Here is a 21229-nt window from a genome sequence, read left to right as displayed (position 1 = left end):
GATTACTGGGGTAACGGGTTACTGGGGTAACTGGGATTACTGTGATAACTGGGGTAACTGAGGTAACTGGGGTTACTGCGATAACTGGGGTAACTGGGATAACTGGGATAACTGGGGTTAGTGGGGTAACTGGGATAACTGGGATAACTGGCGTAACTGGGATAACTGTGAAAACTGTGATAACTGGGACTACCGGGGTTACTGGGGTAACTGTGATAAACGGGATAACTGGGATTACTGTGATAACTGGGGTAACTGAGGTAACTGGGGTAACTGGGATTACTGTGAAAACTGGGGTAACTAGGATAACGTGGGTGACGTGGGTAACTGGGATAACTGGGGTTACTGGGGTAACTGGGATAACTGGGATAACTGGGATTACTGGCGTAACTGGGATAACTGTGAAAACTGTGATAACTGGGACTACTGGGGTTACTGGGGTAACTGTGATAACTGGGGTAACTGGGGTAACTGGGATTACTTTGGTAACAGGGGTAACTGGGATTACTGTGATAACTGGGGTAACTGTGATCACTGGGGTAACTGGGGTAACTGGGATTACTTTGGTAACAGGGGTAACTGGGATTACTGTGATAACTGGGGTAACTGTGATCACTGGGGTAACTGGGATTACTGTGATAACTGGGGTAACTGAGGTAACTGGGTTTAATGTGATAACTGGGGTAACTGGGATAACTGGGGTAACTGGGGTTACTGGGGTAACTGGGATTACTTTGATAACTGGGGCAACTGGGATAACTGGGATAACTGGGACTACTGTGATAACTGGGGTAACTGGGGTAACTGGGATTACTGTGAAAACTGGGGTAACTGGGGTAACTGGGATAACGTGGGTGACGTGGGTAACTGGGATAACTGGGTTAACTGGGATAACTGGGGTAACTGTGATAACTGGGTTAACTGGAGTAACTGGGATTACTGGGGTAACTGGGGTAACTGGAATAACTGTGATAACTGGGGTAAGTGGGATAACTGGGATAACTGGGGTAACTGGGATAACTGGGATAACTGGGGTAACTGGGATTACTGTGATAACTGGGGTAACTGTGATTACTGGGATAACTGTGATAACTGGGACTTCTAGGGTTACTGGGGTAACTGTGATAAACGGGATAACTGTGATAACTGGGGTAACTGTGTTAACTGGGGTAACTGGGATAACTGGGGTAACTGTGATAACTGGGGTAACTGTGATAAACGGGATAACTGGGGTAACTGTGATAAACGGGATAACTGGGATAACTGGGATAACATGGGGTAACTGTGACAACTGGGGTAACTGGGATTACTGTGATAACTGGCGTAACTGGGATAACTGGGATAACGGTGATAACTGGGACTACTGGGGTTACTGGGGTAACTGTGATAAACGGGATAACTGTGATTACCGGGGTAACTGGGGTTACTGGGGTAACTGGGATTACTGTTATAACTGGGGTAACTGTGGTAACTGGGGTTACTGTGATAACTGGGGTAACTGGGATAACTGGGATAACTGGGGTTACTGGGGTAACTGGGATAACTGCGATAACTGGCGTAACTGTGATAACTGTGATAACTGTGATAACTGGGGTAACTGGGATTACTGTGATAACTTGGGTAACTGGGATTGCTGGGGTAACTGGGGTAACTGTAATAACTGGGGTAACTGGGATAACTTTGGTAACTGGGTATAACTGGGATAACTGGGGTAACTGGGATTACTGTGATAACTGGGGTAACTGGGATCACTGTGATCACTGGCGTAACTGGGATAACTGGGATAACTGTGATAACTGGGACTACTGGGGTTACTGGGGTAACTGTGATAAACGGGATAACTGGGATAACTGGGGTAACTGTGATAACTGGGGTAACTAGGATTAACCTTCCACCACACAGGCAGGGCGTTGGGAGTTGGACACGTTGATCTGGATGGTGAGAGAGGCCATCAAGGTGGTCCCGATCGCTGCACCCGGCATCGGTTCACCTCCCAGTTTTAATTACACTTAGTCAACATAACACAAAAAACACACACTGACAACACATGGACATATTTTGGGGGGCGGGCCATGCAGTGTGTGGTGGGCGGGGCTGGTGTGGTGGTCCGGCTCCCAACATGATGTGGTTACTTCTTCCCAATTTTAATTGCAAACAACACACACTTCACAATCATTCATAAGTTGGAAGGGAGGGGGTGACAATGGGGTCCTGCCACGCCCCTATTTCCGGCGCTGTGCCGGGGGGGGGTTTGGGCGGGGGAGTGGTGCTGTTCAGGGGGCCTGGGTCCTGCCACGCCCCTATTTCCGGCGCTGTGCCGGGGGGGTTTGGGCGGGGGAGTGGTGCTGTTCAGGGGGCCTGGGTCTGGGGGGGCGGGGAATCAGGGTGAAAGAATTTAGGAAAGTGGTTAGCCGCTGGGATAGGGGGAGGGGGGGTGTATGCAGATGGGTGGGGGTGTGTATGTGGGGTTATGTTGGTGATACGGGGAAGTGATGGGGTGGGTGTACAATGGAGAGTGTGAATGTGGATAGAGGGGTGTAGGGAGGTATGTGTGTGTAGAGTGGGGTATGCGTGTATGGAAGAATGGGTGATTATAGAGGGAGCAGGGATGTGTGTGTGAGGGGGTGTGTGTATAAAGAACGGGGGTAGGAGAGTGTGAGTTTGAGCGTGTGTAAGAGAATTGGTGGATAGGGTGTGTTTAAGGAGGAAGTGTGTGTGTGTGTGCGTGTGTGTGTGTGTGTGTGTGCGTGTGTGTGTGTGTGTGTGTGTGTGTGTGTGTGTGTGTGTGTGTGTATGTGTGTGTGTGTGCGTGCGCGTGCATGGGGGGGGGGGTGGTGTCCTGTACCCGGGGGCGCAGCTGGTGTGCTGGGGTGCGGCCTGGCTGCCGCTCGGTGGCAGTCTGGGGATCCCGGCCCTCCGTCGGTGTGGGCCGGGCCCTCTTCCTGCGGGGGTGGGGGGGGGGGTTGCTTCCGGGCTCTTGGGGCCGTGGGGCCCGCGCTCTGTCTGCCCTGGGTGGCCGGTCTCTCGCTGGTCCGGGCCTGCTGGGGCCTGTTCCCCCTGACTGCGGGGGACTCTGGCTGGGACCCCCCTCTGCCTCCTCCTGGGTCGGTGCATGGCTGGCTCCGGGGTGGGGCGGTTGGGGTCTGCGCCTGGGGATGGCTGCCGATGGCCCGGGTCTCGGGGGTACTCCTGGCGTGCCTCTTGCCTTTGTGTGGGAGGGGTCACACTGGCATGATCTTCTCTGAACACGTTCCACTCTGCATGTTCTGCATGTAACACAGTCACCGAGTCGTCTGCAGGTTTATTCACTAACAGCAGCTGGTTTTCTCATTTCTGTTTGTTTCTCATTTATATTTAACTTTTTAGATTCATAGTTTAGTTACTATGATCTAAAGTTGGCTTGTATGTGTATGTATATGTGTTAATACTGGCAAGTGCGTATATGTTTGTACGTATGTATGTGTGTGTATGTGTGTGCATAGAGGTGTGTGTGTATATGTATGTATGTATATAAGTGTATACATATGTGTGTATATGTGTATATGTATGTGTATGTATGCGTGTGTATGTGTGTGTATATGTATGTGTGTGCCTGTATGTGTGTATGTATACATCTGTAGGTTGTTTTTTTTCTTTTTGTTTTTGGGTTATTTTTTAGTTGTTTTTTTTTCTCTCCCTTTATCTCTCTTCACTTTTCTTATGAGGTGTTTTTTCTTCTTTCTCTTTCTGTCTTTCGTCTGTCCTCTCTGGTCCAATACAAAATAAATATAGAAATTAAATAAAAATTCAGAAAGTCAAGGGGATCATTATATCTATAAATCCTCCCTTGGCAGAGAAAATTTGCTCAGCAGAACATCCAGACCATCATTCTGCTGCCTAAATGCTGGACAAGACAAAAAAAAATAAAAAAAAATAAAAAAAGGATCACACCCTTCTTAAAAAGGGGGACCACCACCCCAGTCTGCCAGTCCAGCGGTACTGTCCCCGATGTCCACGCAATGCTGCAGAGGTGTGTCAGCCAGGACAGCCTCACAGCATCCAGAGCCTTAAGGAACTCCGGGCGGATCTCTTCCTCCCCCGGGGCCTTGCCGCCAAGGAGCTTTTTAACCACCTCAGCGACTTCAGCCCCAGAGATAGGAGAGGAAGTCTGTATGTCCAGCAGAAGGAACCTAAAGTCTGGATGTTATTGTGACGTATAACAACCCAAACCGAGATCCTGGCCTGATTCATGTCAGGATGATTCACCAGGAGCTCATTTATGGTTCTCAGAAGGTATCATTGGTCTTTTCTTTGGAAATACAGTAAAGTTTATTTTGTGGGACTGTAAAATGTTATGTGTTATGTACAGGTGTGTGTCATGCTGACATTGTCCCTAATATTTAGCGTCCTTGTCCTCATTGTGATGCAAGCAGCATCCTCCGATTTGCTGACAGGCTTCTTCAGAATCGTGTCTCTGAAAATATTAGAGGAGTCATGCTGCAGCTGTGTGATTACCGCGCTGATCCGTCTCTACGCCTCTGCATAGAAAAGATCTACTGTGTGGGGATGCTGCTTGTTTTCTCTGGTAAATAACTTCTGTCCATGAAGCCCGAGGGAATGAAGCTTTGGCTCTTATCTCCTGTGTTTCTACTGTAGTTACACTGGAAGAAATAGATTACATATTCACTAAATAAACTGTTTAATTGAAATCTAAATTCCAAAGCTTTCTGTGGATAATAATGCAGTTTAACTAAAGGCAGAAGGATGTAGCTGGCTGTGGGATTGAGATGCAGCTTCCTGCCTGCTGGATGAAACTGTTGCTCTTTGAGGAACTCGGTGCCCTCAGATGGTGCACCTAACCCAAAACAGAAGAGTGTGTTTCTGTGTGTGCATATGTTTGGGTGTAACTTTTTAGAAATATTTTGTTAGTCTATAGTCTAAAACCATGAGACGGTTGGAGGTGACGAGTAAAACCAGACGCCGTGTAGAACCAGTGGATTCCAGAGCCTGAACACAGATCCTGAGCAGGGCTCAGTCAGAGGCTGGTGTTTACTGAGAGCCTCATGTTAAACTGTGTCATACTTTTATGTTCTCAGGCCATAAAACTCCAGATGTGTGTGAGATGATCCTCAGCAGGCGACATGGTTTTCCGAGCTTTACGTTCCACAACAGACGGACAGCTTAGCTCATGTTGCATTCACAATGACTTACATCACTCTGGCTCTAGATTCCAGCTGTGTGTCTGGCTTTACATCTGACTTTCCTACCTGAGCAGAAACAGGACTGGGTCATGTTCGGCTTTCAGCCGAAGACGTTGATAAGAAACTTTAAAACATGCTCATACCCCAGTTCCTCCACTAGTGGGCAGCGCTGAGTTCAGAGTTCCAACACTTGCTGTTTGTGGTCATAAAAAAAATATAAAGTTGTTGGCAAATCATGTAAAAAACACCAGAAGAAGAAAACTGTCCTCGACTTTTTCTTCTGGAAATTTTTATTTGTTGGTTTCTGTGTTCCTGCTCGTCTTCCTGCTCCCCTTCTTCTTTGGTTTTTTTCTCTGGTTCCACGTCAGCGGTACAGCTCAACACTGCCCCTGTGGTCTCCGGCGGCATTGCTCTTTTCTCTGGATCAAGTAATGGACAGCTAATTCTGTGTTAACAAGGATGCAGGAGGCAGATTAAACTATCCGTCTGCGGTCTTCATCCAGCAGGAATGGGTCTGATCAGTGGAACGTTGTATCTGGACTCTGAACGTTGACCATGTTATTAAAAGCTTGGATAGGTTTCTAGCATCACGTCGTCATGGGCTGGGACAGAAGCTGCTCCTTGCTAGAGATAATATTAAAGGAAACGTAGTTATGAGCCATGTTTGCATGGGGCTCCACCCGTATGGATAAAGTCTCACCTGATGGAGGAGGTGGGAGAGTTTTAACAGTCAATGTGCAGAAAAAGTCATTTTCTGAAATGCAGGTAGAAATGATCTTGTGTCATGCCCCACCTTCCTGGTTCCACTTGTCCTCACTTGGATTATCGTCCCTCTCCAGTCACAGCTGCACCTCATCACATGGATGAACACACCTGTGCCCGATCACCACCACCTCCCTTATAACCAACTGGTGTCTCAGCAGCCGGCATCAGTCCGTTTGCCGTCGTTTCCACTTCCTTCTGTTTGTTGAATAAACCTTGGATAAAATTCCAGTGGGAATCCTTCATCCTCACCGTCTTCCACAAACTCCTGACATCTTTTTATTTATTGTTTTTCAACCTGTCCTGTCCAGCATCTTAGCAATCTGCGAGCCATATTTTTGATTTGCTCTGTCAATGGAGACATCTCATGTAGCTGCCCTTGATAATCTGAATATTTTTATTATTATTTTTATGATTATTATTATTTATTTGTTGATTTTTCATTTTGCAATCATCGTCAGTCTTGATATGGCTGAGCTGGACCTGGCAGGGGAAGTTGAAGGGAGAAAAAGAGAGAAAAGAAAGGCGTGTCTAAGCTGCTAAACTTACAGTTTTTGCAAAACAATATAAAACATATTCATGACAATATTCAAAACAAACAAAAAGTAAAAAAAAGTAAATGAATGAATAAAATAACAATTCCAATACCAACCGTTATTAAACATACCTACAGAGAGTCATCAGCAACATTTAGTAGGAAGCAGATGGGAAGATGAGCGCATGTGGGCGTGCACGTGTGACTGTTCAACCTGTGATCATGCAATCAAAGATCAGCTGAGTGCTTGTAGGGGAGCACGACCACGACCCGAGGTGTAGGGGAGGAAGCCAAGGCCCCCAGGGCCCGGCAAGCCCACCGCGCACAGAGCCCGGGCAGGCAAAGCAGAGAGAGCCTCCGTCCCCCGAGCCCAGAGCAGTGGAAGCCCCCAGAGAGGACGCCCCCCCAGGCAGGCCTCCATGTCCTCGTCCCCCCAGTGATGTCCTCCATGTCCTTGTCCCCCCAGTGATGTCCTCCATTTCCTCGTCCCCCCAGTGATGTCCTCCATGTCCTTGTCCCCCCAGTGATGTCCTCCATGTCCTTGTCCCCCCAGTGATGTCCTCCATGTCCTTGTCCCCCCAGTGATGTCCTCCATGTCCTCGTCCCCCCAGTGATGTCCTCCATGTCCTTGTCCCCCCAGTGATGTCCTCCATGTCCTTGTCCCCCCAGTGATGTCCTCCATGTCCTTGTCCCCCCAGTGATGTCCTCTATGTCCTCGCCCCCCAAGTGTTCATGCTTCTGTAATAAATGAATAATAAATGAATAATAAATGAATAATAAATGAATGGTAATAATGATGATGAGGAGTTGCTGTGAGTCTGAACCATGAGGTTTACACCTGAGAAGTGAATCCTCCCGTCGTTTGTCCACACAGACGGAGTCAGACCGGGTCTACCCGAACCAGAACCGCTGCATGCATCCTGTTGGACTGCAGTATTTTATATTGTTGTCAGCAGCTCAGACACACTTGTCTTCCCCCTGCCAGGTCCAGCGCCGCCATGTCGGTGGACACGTTGGTAAAAACCCTGCGCGCAGATCGCCGCTGTGTCCTTTGGACAGGAGGGAAGACAGAAACATGTAGAAGTTCCCCCAGCGCTCGCCTCGTCACCATGACTCGCTTTAAACACAATCTTTTCCCTGTTGGACATTTGTCTCGTGGAGATGATGAAGAAAACGATGTGAACAACCTGGCTGCATGAACACTCGCTCAGCTTCCAGAGGACGCCGTGTGAGAGCGCCACCTGGAGCTGAGCGAGTGAACGTGGCACCCTACAGATCCTAACTCCACCTCTCTGTCCTAGAACCCGGACTGAGCCGGAACCTACAGTTCCTCCAGCGCCCATCCAGAGTCAGCGCGCTGCTGGGGACGGATGCTGTGCTGGAATGCGCCGCCTCCGGATACCCGACTCCAAGCATCCAGTGGAGGAGAGGAGACGAAGTCATCCAGAGCTGGTCTGTGTCTCTTCGCTTCGCATGAAGACTAAAGAAACGAAGGTTTCTGTCGGGGGTCCGGCTCTGGAGAGCTGCAGCGTTACCGTGCATCTCTTCTCCATCACACCTGCATCAGGTGTCCAGGCTTCTGCAGAGACATGCCGGGACATCCGATCCAGGTGTGGTGGCGGAGGGATGCCTGCAAAAGATCTCCAGGACCAGACCCCCCCGGTGTAGACCGGTGGTCCTCGGGACCCCCTGCCCCGCGTATCTAACAGGAAGAAATGTCTCAGCTGGAGAGAAGTTGATCTGAGTCAGGTGTGTTGGAGCGGGAAGACATGCGGGGCAGACGGTCCTGGGAAACCCCGCTATAAGCAAGCCGGTAACCATGGTAACCTGCTAACCATCCATGACCCCCTCCCCCCTCATGACTCAACAACAGCCAGTCTGACAGAAATGTGAGACGTGAGGGGTTAAACCGGGTCGTTACAGAACGTTCTGTTTTCTCCTCAGGAACAAGAAGTACTCCCTGCTGGCCGGCAGCAACCTGCTCATCAGGAGCGTGACGGACGACGACTCCGGCGGCTACAGCTGCACGGCGAGCAACAGGAACCACAACATCACCGCACACGCAGAGCTCAGGGTGCTGGGTAAGAACTGCCTCAGTCTGTCCACCGCCACGCCGTCCTGGCGGTGGACAGACGTCTCTACAACACCGCCATGTTGTCCTGGCGGTGGACAGACGTCTCTACAACACCGCCATGTTGTCCTGGCGGTGGACAGACGTCTCTACAACACCGCCATGTTGTCCTGGCGGTGGACAGACGTCTCTACAACACCGCCATGTTGTCCTGGCGGTGGACAGACGTCTCTACAACACTGCCATGATGTTGACGCTAGCAGACATGTCGCTCCATCATGGCAATAAAACCGTCCCGCTTTGGCTCTTCAGCCGAGGATGGTTTGTCCTCAGAACCCCGCCTGAAGCCCAGTTCCCTCGTCTCGCCTCACAGCACCGCTGTTATGAGGAGAACACTTCACAATCAAGGATTTATTAACGACTTCTTATTTATTATTGTTTATTATGTCTACGTTTATTCGTTTCTTTAGTGCTCACAGAGACGTCTCTCTCACAGAGACGTCTCTCTCACAGAGACGTCCCTCTCACAGAGACGTCCCTCTCACAGAGACGTCTCTCTCACAGAGACGTCTCTCTCACAGAGACGTCCCTCTCACAGAGACGTCCCTCTCACAGAGACGTCCCTCTCACAGAGACGTCTCTCTCACAGAGACGTCCCTCTCACAGAGACGTCCCTCTCACAGAGACGTCCCGTTCAAGTCACACTGGCATGATCTTCTCTGAACACGTTCCACTCTGCATGTTCTGCATGTGACACAGTCACCAAGTCGTCTGCAGGTTTATTCACTAACAGCAGCTGGTTTTCTCATTTCTGTTTGTTTCTCATTTATATTTAACTTTTTAGATTCATAGTTTAGTTACTATGATCTAAAGTTGGCTTGTATGTGTATGTATATGTGTTAATACTGGCGAGTGCGTATATGTTTGTACGTATGTATGTGTGTCTGTGCATAGAGGTGTGTGTGTGTATATATATATATATATATATATATATATATATATATATATATATATATATATATATATATATATATATATACTTTGTACACAAACTGGACATGTTGACCAAAAGTTTTTTTTTGTTTGTTTGTTTTTCCCTTTTCTCTCCCTTTATCTCTTTCACTTTCCCTATGAGGTGTTTTCTCTTCTTTCTCTTTCTGTCTTTCGTCTGTCCTCTCCGGTCCAGCAGTACAAACTCTACAATTCAAACAATAATACAAAATAAATATAGAAATAAAATAAAAATTCAGAAAGTCAAGAGGATCATTATATCTATAAAGCTTCCCTTGGCAGAGAAAATCTGCTCAGCAGAACTGGGTCCGGTAGGGGACTGGGTCCGGTGGGGGACTGGGTCCGGTGGGGGACTGGGTCTGGTCGCAGGATGCAGTGATGCAGAGCGGTAAAGTCTACAACAGTATGCCTTCTTTATGAAATGTCCTCCACGTTGTTGACAAACTATGAACAGAAAGAGTTTTTTATGATGACAACTCATTCTGTTCCGTTTTCTCTACATTAACTGTCAAGTTCCAACACTGTAAATAACCTGACATATGATGATATGAATAGACAGCGTAGTATTTGATACATGCAGGCCTTTTGCTGGATAGAAGATTTTACTGGTGTTCAGACAAGGTTAAAGTGGATCTTTTTACGGCCTTTTGTACTCCTTGTTATACTGCACCTTCTATCTATAAACTTCCGGTTGCAGATGATGATTGTCTGCGTATTCTTCTGGGGAAACCAAGATGGCACATTGCTCGTGACTTTTCTGTAATTCACAGCTTATTACATTTCATGCACGTTTAAGACGACTGATGTCTAAATTTTTAAGTTGTCTTGATGGATCTTATGAGATTATGAGAATGTTTCCACAGCCTGCATACACTATAGTGAGATATAAATCTACTATGTGGAAACACTGGTAAAAATGCCTTTTTTTTTATATGGTTGTAAGTCTGTACATTTTTTAATGAACCTTGAGTCTAAATAAAGAAACAGGAGTGACAACGTGAAATGCAGGAAGGGACGTTTTTGTGACCTTTTAGTTAGCTTCTGTATTTGGTCCGTTTGAAACAGACCGAGAACTGCGTTTGTAGGCGGACTAAGTGTGAATGAAGGGATTTGGGTATTCGGATCAAAAAGTCTGATGTGAATGTGCTCCTAAAGGAAAACTTGATGCAAAATATGGATTAATGGGCACCAGATAAAGTAAAGGACAAGTGGTGGCACACAGATGCATGGATATGCAGTTGATCTGTACAGAGTAAAGTTAGAGTGTAAATATAAATAATGAGGACGAATATAATAAATAATGTGACCTTGCGGAGTAGATGTTGGACTCCCAGACGTTGGTCCTACAGCTATGTGGGACAACTGGACGTTGGTCCTACAGCTATGTGGGACAACTGGACGTTGGTCCTACAGCTATGTTGGACTACCGGACGTTGGTCGTACAGCTATGTGGAAGTTCCAGATGTTGGTATAAAGATAGAAGGAAATCACTCCACTGTTTTCAGCTCCACAAATCATGATGTTAAATACTATAACAATGAACTAGAACTGTTCACACAGTCCGCTCCTTGGTACACAGAGGAGTTGTCGAGGGTGTGAAAAGGGTTGGACGTGTTCTTGAGTGGTGTTTTAAAACATCTGCCCTGACGTTCACAAAGTTACTTACCATGAAAATAAAACACATTGTGCAAAATCACTCAAAACTGCTCGCTCTCTGTACTACTCCAATCTGATAAACATGACACCTGGTGATGCCTAGAAACTATTTTCCAACATAAATCACCTGTTGAAGCCAAAGGTATTGTCCAGTACCTCTGTACCAGCGAGACAGTGCAGTGGATCCAGTAAATTCTTTACCCCTGAAGCAAACACCATTTGTAGTTCTCTGGCCCACTCTACCGCTAAACCCCCTGCTGAGTCAGCTGACTCAGTGAAAACATTCATGGGGAAGCAGGGGAGGGCATCATCCGCTGGAGTTTTTCCATCTCTTCTGGTCCTCCACGATTTAAAAGCAGCTTTTTATGTGGTGGACCATCATATACTCATTTACTGGCTGCAATATACCATTGGTTTGTCTGGAACGGTTTTTGAATGGTTCCATTCTTTTGTCACGGGTAGAACTGAATACGGGGATATTGGGGATGCCAGATCGAGGCCACATGCTGTCACCTCTTGGGTACCTCAGGTGTCTGTTCATGGCCCTATTTTGTTTACCATCTATATGCTATCACTGGGTCACATTAGTTCATTTTAGTTTAGCTTATTTAGGATCCCAAGTAGCTCTAGAAAGCTACAGCTATTCTTCCTGGGGTCCGGCACAATTATAACATCAAAACAAAAACTTGTAAAAGTTACACAGCACATCAGCACTTCAGTTCAATAATGGAATACAAGCTATTTACATACAAAAATAGATTCATTATAATGTATTTTACAGTCTAAATGCATGCATGTCATGTCCATTCATGTTATATCCAGTACTTTACCATAATACATTGTATTCTATCATATAAACAGTTTACTCGTCTCGTCTTCTTGCCGCTTATCCGGGGTCGGGTCGCGGGGGCAGCAGCCTAAGCAGGGAAGCCCAGACTTCCCTCTCCCCAGCTACATTTACCAACTCTGCGGGGGGATTCCGAGGCGTTCCCAGGCCAGCCGAGAGATGTAATCCCTCCAGCGTGTCCTGGGTCTTCCCCGGGGTCTCCTCCCAGAGGGACGTGCCTGGAACACCTCACAAGGGAGGTCCAGGAGGCATCCTGACCAGATGCCCGAGCCACCTCAACTGGTTCCTCTCGATGCGGAGGAGCAGCGGCTCTACTCTGATCTCCTCCCGGATGACCGAGCTCCTCACCCTATCTCTAAGGGAGAGCCCGGCCACCCTGCAGAGGAAACTCATTTCAGCCGCCTGTCTACGAGATCTCCTTCTTTCGGTCACGACCCACAGCTCATGACCATAGGTGAGGGTAGGAACATAGATCGACTGGTAAATGGAGAGCTTCGCCTTCTGGCTCAGCTCCTTCTTCACCACGACAGACCGGCGCAGAGTCCGCATTACTGCAGACGTCACACCGATCCGTCTGTCCATCTCACGCTCCATCCTTCCCTCACTCGTGAACAAGACCCCGAGATATTTAAACTCCTCCACTTGAGGCAGGACCTGACTCCCGACCCGGAGAGGGCAATCCACCCGGCTGAGGACCATGGTCTCAGATTTAGAGGTGCTGATTCTCATCCCAGCCACTTCACACTCAGCAGCGAATCGCTCAGGCGAGAGCTGGAGATCATGACCAGATGAAGCCAGCAGGACCACGTCATCTGCAAAAAGCAGGGACCCAATCCTGAGGCCACCAAGCCGGATCCCCTCAACACCTCGGCTGCACCTAGAAATTCTGTCCATATAAGTTATGAACAGAATCGGTGATAAAGGGCAGCCTTGGCGGACAGTGACACCATATTCTATATTGCCAATTTTACTTGATAGTTTTATTTATCTTTTATCTTTGTAAAAGTGTACATATTGCAGATTGCTTTATGGATAGTACCTATTCTATTTTATTATTATTATTTACTTTTTTTTTTTTTTTCTCTTACCTACTATTGCTGTTGCTATTTCTTCCTCTATTGCTGTTCTGAGCTACTGTGACAAAAGAATTTCCCTTGTGGATGAATAAAGTCTCTCTAAGTCTAAGTCTAAGACTTCAGCCCCAGAGATAGGAGAGTCCACCCCTGAGTCCCCCAGCTCTGCTTCCTCATCGGAAGACGTGTTGGTAGGATTGAGGAGGTCTTCAAAGTATTCCCCCCACCGACCCACAACGTCCCGAGTTGAGATCAGCAGCTCCCCACCTCCACTGTACACAGTGTTGACGGAGCACTGTTTCCCCTCCTGAGTCGCCGGATGGTGGACCAGAATCTCCTCGAAGACATCCGGAAGTCTTTCTCCATGGCCTCGCCGAACTCCTCCCATGCCCGAGTTTTTGCCTTGGCGACAGCCGAAGCCGCATGCCGCTTAGCCTGTCGGTACCCATCAGCTGCCTCCGGAGTCCCACAGGCCAAGAAGGCCCGATAGGACTCCTTCTTCAGCTTGACGGCATCCCTCACTGCTGGTGTCCACCAACGAGTCCTGGGATTACCGCCACAACAGGCACCAACGACCTTACAGCCACAGCTCCGGCCGGCCACCTCATCAATAGAGACACGGAACACAGTCCATTCAGACTCAATGTCCCCCGCCTCACTCGGGACATGTTTGAAGCTCTGCTGAAGGTGGGAGTTGAAGCTCGCTCTGACGGGGGACTCAGCCAGACGTTCCCAGCAGACCCTCACAACACGTTTGGTTCTGCCAGATCTGACCGGCTTGCTCCCCCACCATCTGAGCCAACTCACCACCAGGTGGTGATCAGTTGAAGCTCCGCCCCCCTCTTCACCCGAGTGTCCAAGGCATGTGGCCGCAGGTCCGACGATACGACTACAAAATCCATCATCGAACTGCGGCCCAGGGAATCCTGATGCCAGGTGTATATATGGACACTCTTATGTTGGAACATGGTGTTCGTTGTGGACAATCCATGATGAGCACAGAAGTCCAATAACAAAACACCATTTGGGTCCGGGGGGGGGACCATGCCTCCCAATCACTCCCCTCCAGGTCTCACTGTCATTGCCCACGTGAGCATTGAAGTCCCCCAGCAGAACAATGGAGTCCCCAGAAGGAGCACCCTCCAGCACTCCCTCCAAGGACTCCAGAAAGGGTGGGTACTCTGAACTGCTGTTTGGTGCATAAGCACAGACAACAGTCAGGACCCGTCCCCCCACCCGGAGGCGGAGGGAAACTACCCTTTCATCCACCGGGGTAAACCCCAATGTACAGGCACCAAGCTGGGGGCTGATGAGAATGCCCACACCTGCTCAACGCCTCCCACCATGAGCAACTCCAGAGTGGAAGAAGGTCCAGCCCCTCTCGAGGGTTCTGGTTCCAGAGCCCAAGCCATGCGTCGAGGTGAGTCCAACTATATCCAGTCAGAACCGCTCAACCTCGCGCACAAGCTCAGGCTCCTTCCCCACCAGAGAGGTGACGTTCCACGTTCCTAGAGCCAGCTTCTGCAGCCGGGGATCAGACCGCCAGGGTCCCCGCCCCTTGCTGCCGCCCAGCTCACATTGCACCCGACCCCTACGGCTCCTCCCGCGGATGGTGAGCCCACGGGAGGTGGGGCCCCTGTAACCCTTTCGGGCTGAGCCCGACCGGGCCCCATGGGTAAAGGCCCGGCTACCAGACGTTCGCTCTCGTACCCCACCTCCAGACTTGGCTCCAGAGGGGGGTCCTGGTAACCCGCGTCCGGGCAAAGGAACATTTATGCTCTGGTTTGTCGTCATCATAGGGGTCGATGAGCCATTCTTAGTCTGGTCCCTCCCCTAGACACCTGTTTGCCATGGGTGACCCTACCAGGGGCATAAAGCCCCCGACAACATAGCTGCTAGGATCTTCGGGACACACAAACCCCTCCACCACGATAAGGTGACGGCTCAGGGAGGGGCAGTTTACTGTAATACACAACCTATTTATGCACAAACTATGCTAACCAAAATCAACCTATATATTTGATTATCTATAATATAAAGGCAAGGCAAGTTTCTTTGTACAGAACCTTTCATGTACAAGATCATTCAAAGTGCTTTACATTAAACATTAAAAGCATTACAGAAAAAAAGTATAAAAGAAAATACAAATAAAATCACAATAAAATAATAAATTATATTAAAATAATTAATTGGTTTTACTGGGAAGTCCTGTTAAAAGGCCCTTCCAGTAATCCAGTCTACTGGTTTTACTGGGAAGTCCTGTTAAAAGGCTGTTCCAGTAATCTAGGCTACTGATTTTACTGGGAAGTCCTGTTAAAAGGCCGTTCCAGTAATCTAGTCTACTGATTTTACTGGGAAGTCCTGTTAAAAGGCCGTTCCAGTAATCAGGTCTACTGGTTTTACTGGGAAGTCCTGTTAAAAGGCCGTTCCAGTAATCAGGTCTACTGGTTTTACTGGGAAGTCCTGTTAAAAGGCCATTCCAGTAATCCAGTCTACTGGTTTTACTGGGAAGTCCTGTTAAAAGGCCGTTCCAGTAATCCAGTCTACTGGTTTTACTGGGAAGTCCTGTTAAAAGGCCGTTCCAGTAATCCAGTCTACTGGTTTTACTGGGAAGTCCTGTTAAAAGGCCATTCCAGTAATCCAGTCTACTGGTTTTACTGGGAGGTCCTGTTAAAAGACCATTGCAGTAATCCAGTCTGCTGGAGATGAATGCATGGAGGAGTTTCTACTGGTCTTACTGGGAGACTAAACTTTTAATCCTGTTGATGTTTCTGATGGTAAAAAGCTTCTTAGTGCAGCTTTGATGCTGAAAGTCAGATCTGAGTCTATCAACACTCCAAGTTACAGGCTTGATTGGTGGTTTTTAGAGCTCGAGTCTCCAGGTGTTTACCAATGATGACCCTCTTCTTTTTGCTACCAAACAGAATAATCTCAGTTTTGTCTTCATTTAAGAAAATTCTCTCTCATCCAGGTGTTTTCTTGCTCCAAAGACAATAAATCTATTGGACTGTGGTCATCTGGTGACAAAGACACATAAAACTGCGTGTCATCTGCTAAACTTCTAGTACACCTCTATCCACATTATCACTTAGTTTATAACACATAAAGTTGTTTTTATTGTACTTTTGTCACCAAACCCTTATAATTATAATTTATATAGATACCTGTACTTTTGAGAAATAGTCTTTAAATAATGTTTTAAAGTTTTTTTGATCAGTGATTAATTCAATGTTCTTCGGTAGTAAATTCCATGTTTCCATGCCTCTATACATAACAGTTCTTTTTATGGCATCTGATTTTGCTTTAGGCAAGCTAAAATTTCCATCTTTGGCATGTCTTGTGATATATTTGTGAAATCCCGCACTAAAAGTAAGGTTATTAAATAATTAACAGGTAGTTTTAATACAAATACATTTCTAATTACAGCTGTCAATGAGTATAATCCTCATCAGCAAGGATGGAATCTCTTTGCACTGCTATGCCGATGATACCCAATTCTATCAATGGACAGACCCAACCTCACAGACGGCTGCCTTGTCCACTCTCTCTTTCTGCCTGAAGGAAGTAAATATGTGGATGAGAGGAAACTTTCTACAGGTAAACAGCACAAAAACAGAAGCCATCCTTGTTGGCGCTCCACAACAGATCCAGTCTTCTTCCATCACAGCTATTTCTGTCTCCAAGCATTGCATCCCTATCTCCACATCAATGACAAACATTGGGGTCATGGCTCCCTTGAATTGGCTCCGTGTCCAGCAGCGGATAGAAAATAAAATCTGCCTGCCATCTTTCCAGAGTTCTCATGGCCATGTCCCAAAGTATCTGGCAGACCTACTGTCCCCACACACCCCTATTTGCCATCTTTGTTTGTCCAACTCAAACCGCCCATGCCCACCCAGGACCAGACCAAGCACACTGGGGGGCAATGGGGACAGTGCATTCCAGGCTCTGCTTAAGCACTTGAGAGTGCCACAGATAGTGGAGTCATTAAAGAAGTACCTAAAATCTTCTTTATTGAGGAAGGCTTTGACATAATTTTCTGTATTTTATCTATTTATGAACTTGTGTGTTTGCACTGTAGCATTTTGAGATTCTGTGTAGAATGTAAAGTGCAATATAAATAAAATGTATTGTTAATCATTATTAAGTCAGTCAGCATCTCCTTTATCTTGCTGGTGTTGATCTGCAGATGGTTTAGCTCTGTGAAGTCAGTGAAAACCTTCCAGTACTCCTGTTCTTTCCCCTCCGACACACACATGATGATAGCTGTGCCATTGGAGAACATGAAAGCTCTCAGAGTTGTACCTGAAGTTTGAGGTGTACAGGGTGTAGAAGAAAGACAGACAAAAGGATGGCTTGTATGTCTAATCCATGATCTCCTTTCATCCTCTTCTCGAGATCTCCCCTTACGACGTCTAATCCAGCAATGTCTTTGTCACAACCTGAGGTTGTATCACACAAATGCACAAATGTATCACAACCATATTACCCACCACAAGGACCGCTGCAAACATGCCAAGTCACCTACAATGCCAGGTTAATCAATTGCAATAAAGCCTCTTTGATTTAATTTTTTTCCCCTAAAATCCAGAATATCTATCAAGAGCTTCTTCCAAAGATCTTTCATAATCAACCACCAATATTTCCCCCTGTGCTTCCTTCCCTCTCCCTTTCTGCTCCTCCCGTCATCGTTGCCATCGCTGATAAGAACGTCCAATTCATCCACCTGTCGATTAGACACTCTCCCCACCATCCTTGTCAAAGCATCTGCGTCCTCACTGGCACCTCTTATTACGCACATCATTCTCTCCTCCCTCAGTATTGGACTTGTTCCCGCATTGTTAAAATCAGCTGTCATCACCCCGATACTAAAGAAACCCAGTTTGGATCCCAGTAATTTCAACAAACTTCGTCCCACAACGATCTGTACGAGCACTTCCAATCTGGTTTCTGGCCACTCCACAGCACTGTCTATCCTGATCCTCCTCCATCTGAGAGAATCCTTTCCCACTCCAGCCTCCTGGCCAGACTTTCCTCCATCGCCATCACCTCTCCAGCTGCAGTTCATCCGGCTGAAAACATCCACCTCCCAGCCAGTCCCAGTCACCACAGGTGTGCCTCAGGGCTTTTTCCTGGTGCCCCTGTTGTTCATCATCTACCTCCTCCCCCTCGGTTATATTGTTAGAAAACATCACATACATTTTCACTGCTATGCAGACGACACCCAGCTCTACCTCTGCACCAAGCCAAACTCCCCCCTCCCACCATCCTCCCTCACAGATTGTCTCCAAGAGATGAAGTCCTGGTTCACCTCAAACATTTTTGAATTAAACTGTAAAACTGAAATATTATTAATAAGCAACGTCCCCTCCTCTCCAAATCGGATTGTTTCTGTATTCCCATTGATGACTCTTCCATCTCCCCCTCCCCTCACCACTCCCTACCTTTCTCACCTCCTACATGTTGCCATCATGGGGAGCTCAACTGCTCTGCCCCACATCTTTGGGAACCCCCCCCAAAACTCTGATTCCATACAGTTCCTCAAATCCAAACTCTCCATCCAAATTTGCTCTTGTATGGTGACCTTGAGTGTCCAGAAATGTACAAATAAAAATTATTATTATTATTATTACTATTATTATTCCCCCCCTCTCTTCTGCGAGATCTCCCTAACAACGTTGTAGTTCTAAGGCTGTTTCAGCTGATTTAACCTCTAACTCACCTCCTGTAATCCTGTTTTTACCACGATACAAACACTTCCTGTTGATTTACACTGTTTTGATCATCCAGCTAAGAAAAACTGGAAGTTTTTTTCTCTTGACTGTGTTATGATTGTCTGTCGTTCCTCACGGATCATCTCCGCTGATGGATCAGAATTTCAGGTACACTGCGACTTGGCTGGAGGCTGCGATGTCTCCTGGAGCTTACAGATCAGCTCTTCGCAACATTCCCACTTAGTGATCACAGACCATAATAATCCATATTATCCTCACATCTGGGATGTTTTCAAATTGACTAGAGTTGATCCATATTTGACTTTTAATTTGCTCAAAAGTCAGCCCAGACTATCACTCTCTAAGTGATTTAGCGGATTTAGAAGGCTGGGAGTTTAATCTGAATTTCTGGTGAATTTTAATAGTTTTACATTCCTGTTATGAAACAGAAGGCAATATTTATTTTCTGTGAGCAGAGAGATTTGAAATCAAACAGAAGCAGCTGTTGTTTGTTCGACTCTCAGGAGCAAATCTGCAAATTAACCTTCAGGTGCTCAGTCTCCTTCCAGCTGGGCCTCTCTGCTCATCTCCATCCTTTCATGTCTTTGTCTAAGCGTCCCATATGAGTCGTTCTGTTTTTGCATCGTATTCATATTCTGTCTACCCCCTCCTCTCATCCCTGCCTGCAAACATCACATGATGTTTATATAAACAGGAAGAAGCTGTGTCTGCAGTATGTCAACATCTGGCATGAGGTGCTGTATACGCACATGGAGATATTTGTGGCACATTCACAAACACATGCAACCAGATCGATGAATGTGCTCCTTACTGGTACAATAATGCAAAACCCTTGTGGAGACGTTGAAATAATTTTTATGGAAAGACAAACTTGCCTTGTTCCAACAATGCCCAGCCATCTTTACCAGAACACAGGCGCTCATGCATATACAACGTCTTTTCTGGAGAGTTCATAAAAGTTAAAATTGAAACAGGATGGTGCATCATCCTGATTACTTAACCTTCCACACAGTGCTGCAGCAGATGTACGACGCTTTTAGTCCACTTTTCCAAGACAATCTAAAACCAGCCAAAATACTCAGGAGCAAGAGTTAAATCTCTAGAAAAGGGGTGTCAAACTCCAGTCTTCAAGGGCCAGTATCCAACAGGTATTTGTTGTTTCCCTCCTCCAACAGAGCTGATTCAAATCAAATGGATCCAGCAGCTTCTTGTTGACCTCTTTATGAATTTTGATCAGGTGTGTTGGACCATGGAGACAACAAAAACCTGCAGGATACGGACCCTCCAGGACTGGAGTCTGACAATATATAAAAGCTTCCAGTTCATTCCACATGTACATGAATACATATCCACCTTGGTTTGCATGGATTATTACACCTGCAGGGTTCAATGCCCGGTGTTGTGTGGAAATGTTCCAACTCCACCGGTGACCATTACTACTCATGTTCTACTGATGTTCCACTGATCTTCTACTGCTGCCAGCATGGTCCTGATGTAGCAGCAGCAGAGCTGGCCTCCTTGCTGAACTTCTCAACGATAAACGCAGTAAAACATCCTTTTGACAGAGCAGTGATCCTATTTAAAAGCAAATCTGTCCAGCAAAATGTCATGTGTTCAAGAGACCGTCAAGGTTTCATGTGGAAAAAAACAGGCATGTCTGCAGATGGCTTCTGCAAAGACATCAGGGTGGTGTCAGGTGATCCGGGAAGACTGACAGTAGGAGGCAGTGTCAGGGCTCTGGGTTCTCTAAAGAATTTTTCAGGTTCCACCAGAGGGTGCCAGAGGAACCTTTCCTGGAGGGTGATATTTTTCTTCTTAGGTGTGCAGGCCAGCACACCTGTGGAGAATTAGTGATCAACTACCCACCACTATATCTGGAGCTGACTGCCAGTCCTTCATTGCTTGAGCGTTGAACCTTTGTGAGAAACTACTTGGATTCTTCTGAGCTCCCTGTGATTCCCTCCCAGCAGTCAATCCTCTCCAGCAACCACTTCTTCCATACCAACCACCTGGCATTTTTCTTCACTGGATATCCTCCAGATCTGATCATCTTGGTGCTGCCTGTCCGCCCTCCATCAAAAGACCCTCACTGGCTCCCACTGCCAACACCAGCCCTCTCGGATCACCTGACACCACCCTAATTCACTGCAACTCCGAAACAAAGAACCCCGTCTTCGGGTCTTCCGGAACCATCTCTCTCATTCTCCAATAAAACTAATTCTTACACTATATGTTGCTTGATCTTGCATGTGGGTCAAACATCTTCACGCCATGACAGCCAGTGAGGGTCTCTTTGTCAGAGGGCGGACAGGCTGCACCAAGATAATTACCAGATCCGGAGGACTGCCAGAGAAAGAAG

General features: G+C 47.1%; 1 protein-coding gene across 1 annotated transcript in view; it reads left to right on the top strand.

The window, feature by feature from the left end:
* dcc (DCC netrin 1 receptor) overlaps window positions 1–21229 on the top strand; it is a gene marked incomplete at both ends in the record, with an annotated part of 355940 nt that overhangs the window by 49457 nt on the left and 285254 nt on the right. Inside the window, 2 exons of the mRNA XM_079256415.1 lie at window positions 7779–7929; window positions 8422–8558. Of these exons, the coding sequence (XP_079112541.1) occupies window positions 7779–7929; window positions 8422–8558 (288 nt within the window). The remainder of the gene's footprint in view (window positions 1–7778; window positions 7930–8421; window positions 8559–21229) is intronic.

The sequence above is a fragment of the Telmatherina bonti genome (genome assembly GCF_933228915.1).
Source record: "Telmatherina bonti genome assembly, chromosome: 17".
NCBI classification, from domain to species: Eukaryota; Metazoa; Chordata; class Actinopteri; order Atheriniformes; family Telmatherinidae; genus Telmatherina; species Telmatherina bonti.
The sequence above is the reverse complement of the archived record's forward strand: the minus strand, read 5'-3'. Positions and strand labels throughout refer to the sequence as shown.